Source organism: Pleurodeles waltl, chromosome 7 (genome assembly GCF_031143425.1).
Source record: "Pleurodeles waltl isolate 20211129_DDA chromosome 7, aPleWal1.hap1.20221129, whole genome shotgun sequence".
Lineage (NCBI taxonomy): Eukaryota > Metazoa > Chordata > Amphibia > Caudata > Salamandridae > Pleurodeles > Pleurodeles waltl.
The window spans coordinates 123,319,426-123,332,701 of record NC_090446.1 but is presented as its reverse complement, the minus strand read 5'-3'; the positions used below and the strand labels follow the sequence as shown (position 1 = coordinate 123,332,701).

The window sequence follows — 13,276 nt, the reverse complement described above, 5'->3', positions numbered from 1 at the left end:
TGAGGCTCTCCAGCCATCTCGGAGATAGGTTGATGGGCGAGACATGCCCAGGAGATGCTCTTGACCGAGAAGAGTCGCTCGGTATGGAGACCACTGGAGACTGAGCCTTGTCTGGCGAGGGGCGATGTTCTGCTCCCTGTTGGACAGGTAGGACCTGCGTCGACGTCGATGGCTGTTTCGACGTCGAAGGACGCCCAGTCGGTTGGTCCTGCCTCGACGTTGATTGCCTCGACGTTGAGTGCCTTGACGTCGAACGGCGTTCCTTGGACCTCGACCTGCTCGCCGTCGTGTGCCTCGACGTGGAGCGATGGGAGGTTGACGGCGGATGTTTTCCGTGCCGTCGTGGAGATCTCGACGTCGTGTGTCCTGACGTCGGGGGGCGCACAGCCTTTGGCGGCGACCGGGCATGCCGGCGGTGGCTCGACGTCGATCGGCGGGCTGCCGTCGACGGAGACCTGCCCCTGCTCTGATGTTCCCTCGACGCCGTTCCCTTCGACGTCGGGTGTGTCGCCGTCGACGGCGATCTATGCCGGTGAGGCGGTGGTAGCGACGACGTCGACGGTGAACAAACAGGTATTTTCCTACCTGTCGACGTCGACCGGGCCATTCTCTCCTGAGAATGGCCTTCTGGATGCCTGGGGAGCGAGGAGGACGATGTTCTTTTCCTCTCCTGAAGCCCATGAAGTCGGATCTTCTCTCTGTCTTTCAGAGTCCTCCTAGACATGTTCTTACAGTACTGACAAGTGTCAGGGCAGTGACTCTGAGGCAGGCACACTATGCACAGAGAGTGGGGATCTGACTGGGCCTTCTTCTTCCCACAAGCAGGGCATTTGACAAAAAGAGAAGGCATTTTTCTGTCAGAAAAAACCTTCCCAGCTCAGACAAAGATGTTATTTGTCGAGTGAAAAGTGAAAAAACGCTTTTTTTTAAAGAATTTTTCTGAGGAAAACTCAGAAAAACTGAGAGCTCAATGCTCCAGGATCCTCTCAGAAGGAGCCGGAAAAAAGAACTGACCTAACTGTGAACCAACTGTCACCTTTCCTTCACCCCTGAGGCATGGTGGGATACTGGAGGTGCTCAGGGTCTTAAAGGCACAGTGCCAAAGTTTTTATGGTTCTCCTGTGTTAACCTACATGCAGCCTATTGGCTAAGAATGCTTCATTGTTTTTCAATGCAGTTTTCTCTATTTTTTCACTAGAGTTTGCTACTGCTTACTTCCCCAAGCCTAGTTTTAGGAGCTGGGGTACTTATTTATGCTCTATTGTAGTTTTTAAAAAAAAAAAAAAAAAAAAAAAAAAAAAAAAAAAAAAAAAAACTTCATAGAAATAAAGCATTTTAGCCTGTTTTTAACATGATAGCCTGCATGACTGTTTGTTACACATGTATAATGTGTATATATTTTATATATGCTCCGGGGTCCCCGCACAAGGGCGGGAATATTCAATGTTTATGACTTTGATGAGGATCCCCTGGAAGAGAATATCTTAAATTCTATAGCCCCAGCACATGTCAATTTCACCAAAGTACATAGCTCGACTGCTAAACGTTTTCTAATGCCAACAGTTTGCCGGCATCTGAACTGAAGTGACTTACATGTGTGCCTTGGACATTACTACCAGCATCGAAACTTGGACAACCCAACTCTGTGTTCCTTATTTGCATCAGCACAGAACGACAGATGGCTCACATTTTGCAAACGACCTATTTTACTAATGTCAGTTCTGGGTAGCCCAATATTTATATTTGTTCTTTTTTTCAACAGACAGTATTTAGTTGGTGCTTGTTTGAGATTTTCTGTCTGTTGTGGAGAGGATCAAAGTAGTCAGGACTGGGAACAAATGTTATCCCAGCTGGCAACACCTACCTGCTCAGTTTTTACACATTTGTATGGGAAAAGGCGCAACACGTCCAATTTGGAGATAAAATCTATTTTTCTTCAAAGATCAAAGTATAGCTGGAACACACTACAAGAGAGAGACAGGAACTGGCTCCACCAACTCTAAAGTTCCTTGGCCTTGCCAATGAATTCTCTAGATGTGCAAGCTTTGTCTTCACTGGTAGAGAATGACTGTGACTGAGATGCCCAAATGCAGAGGGCATAAATATGCACAGGATTCACTGCCCAGGTCTGGCATAGAACCTCTGTACCAAGAGATGGAAGGTTTCCAATTCTAATTCATTTCAGGCCACCAGTCTTTTGTACATCGATCTCATCTTCATCTTCAGCATCTGGACGGCATAACATTTCCAAATGCCTTATTTTCATAGGCACTAAAAGGTGGACGGTCCATTGTTTACACCTGCCTTGTTTCCACCAGTGTCGGAAGCTAAATGAGCCAAACATTGCACCAACGTTGAGTGCTGTCCCAGTCAAAAACGTCACAGCCCTATTTTCACAATGTAGTTATCAGCTTCAATGTCAACGAGAGCCAAACAAGCAATTGTGGTTTCCAGCTACACCGACTGAAGAGTCCTAGACTCTGTGGAGAATATAGAAGCCATCACTTCTTATTTCTTAAACTTTGAAAACCCCTAGTTGCATTCATCAATCAAGAGCAGGCCTACTGTAGCACTGAAAACACACCGTTAGCTACAATGGTTGCACAATCTTAACTCTAAACAGCTCTTATAGGGTTGAGGAGTGTTTCTTTCACAAAAAGTATTTTAAAATGATTACCCGCTCTACTAGTTCTTGTGTTGAGGAAGAACTATAATAGTGTTGTAGATAATTGGTGACAATAGTTCTCTGCACATACCTGCAGGGATCAAAACATTTCCTACTTGACCCCAAAACTAGCATTTCAATGCAGGGATCCCACGGCAGCTAAAACTTGTATCTGTCTTGAGGGACTTGAAAACAGTAAGTACACCAATACTTAGTATACCTATAAAACTGACTACTTGTATTAATCAGGAGGGCACACCTGGTGCACTGTAAACTTCAGCACTATTTAAGGAAATGGCAAGATTTATGTAGAATGAATGCTTTACATGTGTAGTTACTGGGAGCACTTTAGACAGAGAGGAAGAGGGTTGGAAATACCACTCTTAAGCAAGCACCTTTAAGAGACTTCAATCATTCAAAATATTTGTCTCAGCCATCAGAAGATGGAAAACATTGTGCGGCCTGGAAGTTGGCCTTGGTGATATCAGACTCGAAGCAGAAGTCTTTAAGATGTTGTCTTGGCACTAAGAGCTGGAGTTTGAGTGTAGGGAAATACCACATTATTCCACATTAATAATAAAGAATTGCCAATCCATAGAGGGTTTTCGGTCTAAGGGCTTCCACTTGATGGATACGTGTCAATCAGCAGACGTATGCGTGGCAGTGCAAGATTTTGTAATATGGATTTTGGATATTGTAACCATATTCTGAAGGTATGCAAGCCTCGCCTTTTTTCCTGTTCTGTGGCAGACTCTGTTACACGGATATAGCATAGTGTAATCAGAAGTTTATTATTGCTCTCACAAATCTATTGTCCAGTTGCTTCCTGGAGAAATAAGAGACTGTAGCGCAGATATGTTGGCATGTTAACTTGAACCATAAGCCAACTCATTTATAAAGGAGATTTTCATGGTTACCTCTAAGATGCAGCAGAGAAGTTGTGAATTCTGACAACTACCACATCCTGGACATCTGTAGCTGCCAACATCATCTCAAGTGTTTGCAAAGGCCCATGGTCACACTGAAAGTAAGATGAGGTGTCTAAGTCCTCATAATACTTCAGAGATGATACTAGAGTGAATCGTTGTCAAGGGTACTAAAACTGCAGTTTTGGATGATGTGAGATGATGTGGTTTGAGCCTCAACACTAGGAGGAGAGGAGTAGTATTTCCACATTGTAATATGCCTTACTTGCTGAGAAAGTTAATCTTCACCACTACCTATTTAACAATGCTCTTACTAATAAAGAGCAACACTTAGAGGGAGATTTGCATCTATTTATTTCAATCTTGTCCAAACCTAAAATATTTCTGGTAATAAGGAGTTGGCCAAGGACAAGAAAGAATAACGCACTTACCTGCATCAGTGGTTCTTTGAAGCCATACTTGCAGTAGTGGAAGGTGCTAGTACATCATTACAACACTGCTGCTCCAATCCTTAAGAAAACCAGCAGAGTGCCACGAACTGCCGGAGCATCCTTGGTTCCATCAGTACGGGTAAGGAGCTCAAGCCTGTAGTCTCCACCTAAGCAGTATCAGGCTGGCCTAAATGGGGAACCTGGAACTGTATGTTCAAGACGGTTAGTGTTCTCCACATTTGCATTGCGATACACACCAAGAAGGGGAACAGCTCTGGATTGAGAATGCTCATCCTGCTTACAAGTGAACTGTTTATATAACGTAAGGCCAACCAACTCAAGAAACTCAACCTACGTGCATTCTACTTGGGTGAAGAGGGGAAAAGAGGAAGGCATCGTTGCATGTCAACCTATAAGTTTTGATTATTCAACCGATGACTAGATGTACAGATGTGGATCCTGCAAGTAAGGCAGCTAGCATGCCCAATAAAGAAGTCCCATGAAAAACAGTAAAGGATGCATTGCTCAACAAAAGTCACATGACATGTAGCCTTCAAGGTGGCATTGCAACATGCTTCACTAAAGTCCAATTGCATCATTGTGGACCATATGGCTCAAGCAAGAAGCGCAGCGTGTCGCCATTTTCCAATCTGCTATTCTAGAACAATAGGTTTTGCGACAAAGGTAAGACTCCCTTAGATGATTCCGCTAAGGAACAAATTAAAAGTGGTAGGGCAAGTAGCAAAGTTAGTCCTGGAATGAAGGTGTGTGTATATGTCACTTTTCCTGGACAAGGAATGTATAACACACAATATTCCTATAGCATTCATCAATTGAGGGTCAATTAATAGTTATAAACACAAAAAAGATCCTAGTTTAATGTCTCACCTTGGCCACGGAGTCACAGGTAGACTACTCTCTAAGATAGCTTGGCCATCACATTCAAATAAAAAAATAAAAAACATTATAACACAGAGGATGGGGGCTGGGGAATATATTAATAACCTTATAGGACTTGTTATGCTCCTGGGACTGATGGGATAACGCTTCTTGCCATGCCTCTGTGTGCCTTAGGCCCTTCCACTTTCTTTCCCAGGGCACATTACTCCTCACAACAGTGTTCTGTCCATTCTAGCAATGCCTCGCTCTCTAACACCGCACTCTCCTGTGCCTCGTGGGTTGTCTAAATATTCATGTGTGCGCATAACAGACAAATCTGAATAGTATGGCTATGCTAGAGTGCACATAGTTGTAATATATGTGTAGGTACTGCATATTCGTTGTCTGCACATGTAGTATGTGTATTTTACATGTATAGCTGTGTAACTTGTGTTCTGAGTGCAGGACAAGTGCATATGTTCGGCATTTTGTGCTTGGACATTATTTAACTCTACAGAGGTTCTTGCTTCGGTACTGCAGTTAAAAGAGTAATATGAGAAAGTGGGAGAGGATGGTGCAGGCTTCAGCAGACTGCGCTACCCCCGTTAAGGAGCCGGAGCATTTGTAAACTAAGTACATTCACAGTCATTTACAACAATCATTTTTCGGGCAGCTTGCTGGTCCCTAATCCTCTTCTGATGCCAAAAGGCATGTTGATTTTCTCCCTACTCTCAGAGCTCCGGCTGTTGCTTACTTCCCAGCTTGTGGCATTGACACTTTTATGATGATTAGTCTTTGCTGCAACACTTTCTTGTCCGTGTCCTGGAAAGTTTAGCAGGAGCCTCTGCTTGGGTTTCCTTCCACGCTTTTTCCCTGGCGTGCTTTTCTGTCTCTCTTTAATTTTGGAGTCAGGTTCTTGGTACTTTCTTGTGGACACAGCTCCTATGGATGTTCGAAACCAATTCTGCAAAAGAAGAAATAAAAACATCTAAATAAGGATTCTTCTTCACATTGCAAACATGGCATGTCCACGGTAGGAAGTGTCTTGCAGCGGACTGAAAACCACCCCTGACTTCATGTGTCAGTGTTACAATTAGTGTTTTAGGAATGGAAACTGCAAACACACCCTTCTTCTGGATATGCAGCACTTGTATCTCAATGACGAGTCCAGTTTGCACCTCAAAAACAACTCCACTTGACCTCATGTAAAGATGAACATGTTAAGAATGGACATTTTGAATTCTCACCTGAGAGTGGGTCTTTAGTATATGATACTTTACTCCACTTTCTGAACTAAATTCTTTGAAACATAGAAGGCAGCGATATTTCCCAATCGACAGTTCTCCCTGTGAGCAAAATACATTAGAATCAGCGCAGATGAAATATAATACATATTAAATGAAAGGCTTTAAAAACTATCAAATTTGACTCAGACTATCCTATCTCTTTTCATTCAGACGGGTGATTAAGGGCCATATGTACGAACACATTTTCCCATCAACACAGAATGGGCAAAACTGCTTGCTACATCTGGCCCCAAGTCCCTATAATAGTTACTCACTGAGCTGGCTTTTTTCACCAGTAGAAATTGGTTCCCCTTTGCTCAAAAAATCATTGGATGGTATAGGGGCCAGGCAACAACGGATCACAAGATACAATACCATAGGCATCTGCCACCTTCCATACCTTTGCCGTTTCTTCCCACACATGTTTGAGGGCACAGAAAGAGGAAGTGACTGGAGGGAACATAGAATACAATTTAACAGAAATATCACTATGGAGAGGTAAGAAAATATCCTTACGTTTCTACTAGTTCACACTCATGGGAATGCCCAATAAATAAATGAATACTACATAAGTCTTCCTTTGTAAGTGTACTGGCACCAGAAGAAAACAAGTTGCTTACCTGTAACTACAATTATCCAGTATTGGTATCTTTCATAAATTCACATGCTTGAATCATCTCCGTCGTCGAAGTGCGAGTCCCTCGGTATCCTAAAAAAGCAGTAAGTAAAAATATCCCTAGGCTATAATGCTAGCAAACTCAATAGCCTATCCATGTCCTTTTGTAAAAAAAAAAAAGAACCAAACTTGACTTATGAACAATCAGGCGCCAGCACCCTCTAGAATATTCCCAAAAGAGGCTCTTTCCCTCACATTTTCTAGCACCAGAGTGAAGAGTATGTACTGAAAAAAGGAAATGAGACTCAAGGGGGAGGAGGGTGGGTCGCATGTGAATTTATGAAAGATACCAATACTGGATAACTGTAGTTACACTTGTTTTCTTATACAGTATTGGATCTTTCATAAATTCACATGCTTAATCTGAATAGCCAGAAGTTCTCACAATACCTGTTATGCCCGTAGTGGATGGTGGGTACGAGCATTTCGGCTATATATGGAAAATGTCACTTACCCAGTGTGCATCTGTTTGTGGCATGAGACGCTGCAGATTCACATGCTGTGCATTATCCTGCCATCTAGTGTTGGGCTCGGAGTGTTACAAGTTGTTTTTCTTCGAAGAAGTCTTTTCGAGTCACGAGATCGAGGGACTCCTCCCTTTCGGCTCCATTGCGCATGGGCGTCGACTCCATCTTAGATTGTTTTCCCCGCAGAGGGTGAGGTAGGAGTTGTGAGTATACTAGATGTGCCCATGCAATGGAGTAGGTACGTATGTACATAATGTGTATTAAAATAATATTTATTTACAAATTTACAATTTTCATTCAACTAATAACGGCTACAGGCTCCCGGGGAGGTGGGAGGGCGCATGTGAATCTACAGCGTCTCATGCCACGAACAGATGTACACTGGGTAAGTGACATTTTCCGTTCGGTGGCATGTGTAGCTGCAGATACACATGCTGTGCATAGACTACAAAGCAGTAATCTCCCCAAAAGCGGTGGTTAGCCTGTAGGAGTTGAAGTTGTCTGAAATAATGTTCTTAATACAGCCTGTCCTCCTGTGGCTTGTTGTGTTGCTAACACGTCTACACAATAATTCTTAGTAAATGTATGAGGCGTAGACCAGGTGGCTGCCTTACAAATATCTGTCATTGGTATATTCCCAAGAAAAGCCATTGTGGCGCCTTTCTTTCTAGTGGAATGAGCTCTTGGTGTAATGGGTAATTCTCTTTTTGCTTTAAGATAACAGGTTTGAATGCATTTAACAATCCATCTGGCAATGCCTTGTTTGGATATAGGGTTACCTGCATGAGGTTTTTGGAAAGCTACAAACAATTGTTTTGTTTTACGAAATAGTTTCGTTCTGTCAATGTAATACATTAGTGCTCTTTTTATGTCTAATATATGCAAGGCCCTTTTAGCCACTGAGTCTGGTTGTGGAAAGAAGACTGGGAGTTCCACAGTCTGGTTTAGATGGAATGGTGATATGACCTTTGGTAAGAATTTTGGATTTGTGTTGAGAACCACTTTATGTTTATGTATTTGTATAAAGGGTTCTTGAATAGTAAATGCTTGTATTTCGCTCACTCTTCTAAGTGATGTGATGGCTATTAGAAAGGCTACTTTCCAAGTCTGGAATTGAATTTGACAAGAATGCATGGGTTCGAATGGTGGGCCCATGAGTCGTGTTAATACAATATTAAGGTTCCACGAAGGTACTGGTGGTGTCCTTGGGGTATGATTTTTTTTAGTCCTTCCATAAATGCTTTAATAACTGGGATTCTAAAAAGTGATGTTGTATGCGTAATCTGCAGATAGGCAGATCTTGCAGTAAAATGGATTTTAATGGAAGAGAAAGCTAGATTAGCCTTTTGTAAGTATAATAAATAACTTTAAATGTCTTGTGTGGAGGCATTTAGTGGCATAATTTGATTAGTGTGACAGTAGCAAACAAATCTTTTCCATTTGTTTGCATAACAATGTCTTGTTGTAGGTTTTCTTGCTTGTTTAATGACCTCCATACACTCTTGTGAAAGATTTAAATGTCCGAATTCAAAGACTTCAGGAGCCAGATTGCTAGATTGAACAATGCTGGATTCGGGTGTCTGATCTGTTGTTTGTGTTGTGTTAACAGATCTGGTCTGTTTGGTAGTTTGATGTGGGGTACTACTGATAAGTCCAACAGTGTTGTGTACCACAGCTGGCGAGCCCAGGTTGGTGCTATGAGTATTAGTTTGAGTTTGTTTTGACTCAGTTTGTTGACCAGATAAGGAATGAGCGGGAGAAAAGCGTAAGCAAATTTCCCTGACCAGCAGATCCATAGAGCATTGCCCTTGGACTGAGGGTGCAGGTACCTGGACGCAAAGTTTTGCCATTTTGCGTTTTCTTTTGTTGCGAATAGGTCTATGCTTGGTGTTCCCCAGCGGTGGAAGTGATCCTGTAGGATCTAGGGATGTATTTCTCATTCGTGAGTTTGCTGGTGATATCGACTGAGATTGTCGGCTAACTGATTCTGAATGCCTGGTATGTATTGTGCTATTAGGCGCATGTGGTTGTGAATTGCCCAATGCCAAATCCTTTGTGCTAAGTGGCACAGTTGTGACGAGTGTGTCCCCCCTTGTTTGTTGAGATAGTACATTGTTGTCATGTTGTCTGTCTTGATAAGAATGTGTTTGTGGGCTACTAGTGGTTGAAACGCTTTTAATGTTAGAAATACCGCTAGCAGTTCCAAGTGATTTAAATGAAGTAGCTTTTGTTGATTGTCCCATTGACCTTGTATGCTGTGTGTGCTCCCCACCCAACCATGGAAGCATCTGTTGTGATAATAGCTTGAGGCACTGGGTCTTGGAATGGCCGCCCTTTGTTTAAATTTATAGGGTTCCACCATTGAAGCGAGAGGTGTGTTTGGCAGTCTATCAACACTAGATCTTGAAGTTGACCCTGTGCTTGCGTCCATTGTTTTGCTAGGCACTGTTGTAAGGGCTGCATGTGTAGTTTTGCGTTTGGGACAATGGCTATGCATGAGGACATCATGCCTAGTAGTTTCATTACAAACCTTACTGTGTAGTGTTGGTTTGGTTGTATGCTTGATCTTACATTTTGGAACGATTGGACTCTTTGTGGACTTGGAGTGGCAATTGCTCTTTGTGTGTTGGGTGTTGCTCCCAAGTATTGTTGTATTTGGGCTGGTTGAAGATGTGATTTTTGGTAATTTATAGAAAACCCTAGTTTGTGTAGAGTTTCTATGACGTATTGCGTGTGAAATTGACATTGTTGTTGAGTGTTGGCTTTTATTAGCCAGTCATCCAAATATGGGAATACGTGCATGTGCTGTCTCCTTATGTGAGCGGCTACTACTGTTAGGCATTTTGAGAATACTCTGGGGGCTGTTGTTATCCCGAACGGTAGCACTTTGAATTGATAGTGTTTGCCTTGCATTACAAACCTTAGGTATTTTCTGTGAGAAGGATGGATGCGTATGTGGAAATACGCATCCTTGAGATCCAGTGTTGACATGAATTCCTCCTTTTTTAGTAAGGGAACTACGTCTTGAAGTGTTGCCATGTGGAAATGATCTGATCTGATGAAGAGATTCAGTGTTCTGAGATCTAAGATAGGTCTTAACGTTTTGTCCTTTTTTGGAATGAGGAAATATAGTGAGTAGACGCCTGTTCCTTTTTGGTGATTGGGTACGAGCTCTATTGCTTGTTTTTGTAGCAGTGCTTGGACCTCTATGTGTAATAGGTCTAAGTGTTGTTGAGACAGTCTGTGCGTTTTTGGTGGCACATCTGGAGGGAATGTTGTGAATTCTATGCAATAACCATGTTGGATAATTGATAGGACCCATGTGTCTGTGGTAATATGTGTCCTGTTTTGGTAGTATGTGGTTAGCCTCCCCCCCACTGGTGACAAGTGTTGGGGTGTTGTGACATTGAAGTCACTGCTTGCCAGGGCTTGTTTTGGCGGGTTGGAATTTTCCCCTTCCTTTTGGGAATCGTCCTCTATAGGAACCACGAAACCCCCCACTGGTATTGTGATTGATAGGTGGGTCTGGTTTGGGAGGTGGAAGGTTCAGATGTTTGTTGCCGAAACCCCTCTCTAAAGTGTGGTTTCCTAAAGGTGCCTCTGACTTGTGGGGAATAAAGCGCACCTATGGCTTTGGCCGTGTCCGTGTCTTTTTTCATTTTTTCAATGGTAGTATCGACTTCTGGCCCAAACAACTGTTGTTGGTTAAACGGCATATTTAATACCGCCTGTTGAATTTCTAGTTTGAATCCAGAACTCCGCAGCCATGCATGTCTGTGAATGGTTACAGCCGAGTTGACAGTCCGTGCTGCTGTGTCTGCAGAGTCTAATGCAGACCTTATCTGATTGTTAGATATGGCCTGTCCTTCTTCAACTACTTGCTGGGCACGTTTTTGGTGTTCCTTGGGCAAGTGCTGTATGATGTCTTGCATCTCGTCCCAGTGTGCCCTGTCGTAGTGTGCAAGTAGGGCTTGCAAATTTGCAATTCGCCATTGATTGGCTGCTTGTGATGCCACACGCTTGCCAGCTGCGTCGAATCTCCGACTTTCCTTGTCAGGCGGTGGTGCGTCCCCTGATGATTGGGAGTTTGCCCTCTTTCTTGCCGCTCCCACGACTACCGAATCTGGTGTCAGTTGCTGTGTTATAAACACAGGGTCCGTTGGGGGAGGTTTATGTTTTTTCTCCACCCTAGGTGTGATAGCTCTGCCTTTCACTGGGTCCTGGAACACCTGTTTTGCGTGCTTAAGCATGCCTGGGAGCATTGGCAAACTTTGATAAGAACTGTGGGTGGATGCCAAGGTGTTAAATAAGAAATCATCTTCTATTGGCTCCGCATGCATTGCTACATTATGGAAAGTAGCTGCCCTTGATAATACCTGCATATATGCAGTGCTGTCCTCTGGAGGTGACGGCCTTGCAGGGTAACAATTGGGACTGTTGTCGGAGACAGGTGCATCATATAAGTTCCATGCATCCGGGTCATCCTGTGTCATCCCCGTGTGTGTTGGTGACTGCATTGGGGGTGTTGTTACCGGGGACAGATGTGGTGAATGCAGTGGAGAAGGCTGTGGCAAAAACCTTGGTGGTGGTGTTTTGTCTCTTGCCACCTTTGCCTTTGGCTGCATTTCCGACTCCTGAAATGCGAGCTTTCTTTTTATTTTAATTGGAGGAAGAGTTTGTATTTTACCAGTCTCTTTCTGAATGTGCAGCCTCCCTTGAGTATGGTCTGGTTCTCCCATACTTAATTCCTGCTCAAATCTATGCTCTTGCATTTGGCTGGAAAGTCCTGCTCTTCTGTGTAGGAGCCTATTTTCGGCTCAGAGGCTGCCTTTTTCGATACCAAAGGTTTCAGAACAATCTTTTTCAGCTCCGAGGTAGCCTTTTTCACCTTGGGTGTGTCGAACTCTCGGTGCCGAGATGGTTCGGAGCCCGTATCTTGACCAGAGTCGGATGTCTTCGGCTGTTGTGTGGCCTTTTTCGGTGCCGATGGTTGGTCACCGTGTTTTCGGGTTAAGCCATGGCCTGTTGGCAGTGGCATCCCCTTGGCCTTTATGATTTTGGAGTGAGTCTTGGACGGGGCAGTTTTACTCACAGTTTTCAGCTGTGTCGTCGGTAGCTCACTTTTCGGAGTTGTCCGAGTCCGATTCTTGTATGGAGATTCTTTCCTCCTCCTCAACGTCGATCTGTTCTGTCGGTGTCGATGCCATCTGTAGTCTTCTGCCTCTTCGATCGCGTAGGGTCTTTTTCGATCGAAATGCCTGACAGGCCTCGTAAGTATCCTTCCTGTGTTCCGGTGATAGACACAGATTACAGACCAAGTGTTGGTCTGTATAAGGATACTTGGCGTGGCAATTCGGGCAGAAGCGGAAGGGGGTCCGGTCCATGAGTTTCGACGATGGACGCGGTCGGGCCGACCAGGCCCCGCTGAAGAGTGGAAGCCCCGAAGGGCCACCGGAGCGCTTCTGCTATCGGTGTTGATGTACTAACACTAAACCGGTACCGAGTGCGAACAATACAGTCGAATTTTCGATAATTAGCTAACTTTCCCGATTCGAAATACAGAGCGAAGAGGAACACGTCCGAACCCTCGGTCTCGTGACTCGAAAAGACTTCTTCGAAGAAAAACAACTTGTAACACTCCGAGCCCAACACTAGATGGCAGGATAATGCACAGCATGTGTATCTGCAGCTACACATGCCATCGAACATATATATATATATATATATGTGTATATATATATATATATATATATATATATATATATATATATATATATATATTGAAAATGTCACTTACCCAGTGTACATCTGTTCGTGGCATTGGTCGCTGCAGATTCACATGTTGTGCATAGTCCGCCATCTGGTGTTGGGTCGGAGTGTTACAAGTTGTTTTTCTTCGAAGAAGTCTTTCGAGTCACGAGACCGAGGGACTCCTCCTCTTTGCTT

The 13,276-nt window shown here is 43.7% G+C and overlaps 1 protein-coding gene across 2 annotated transcripts in view; it reads right to left on the bottom strand.

Annotated features, from left to right (window-relative positions):
- Nucleotides 1-5,035: 5,035 nt before the first annotated feature.
- The window catches only part of ZNF512B (zinc finger protein 512B), a 282,920-nt gene continuing 274,679 nt past the window's right edge, over nt 5,036-13,276 (bottom strand). For both annotated transcript variants that reach the window (XM_069243246.1, XM_069243247.1), the window contains 2 exons: nt 6,149-6,247; nt 5,036-5,865 (listed from right to left, as the gene is read on the bottom strand). In XM_069243246.1, the coding sequence (XP_069099347.1) occupies nt 5,560-5,865; nt 6,149-6,247 (405 nt within the window). In that variant the 3' untranslated portion in view covers nt 5,036-5,559. The remainder of the gene's footprint in view (nt 5,866-6,148; nt 6,248-13,276) is intronic.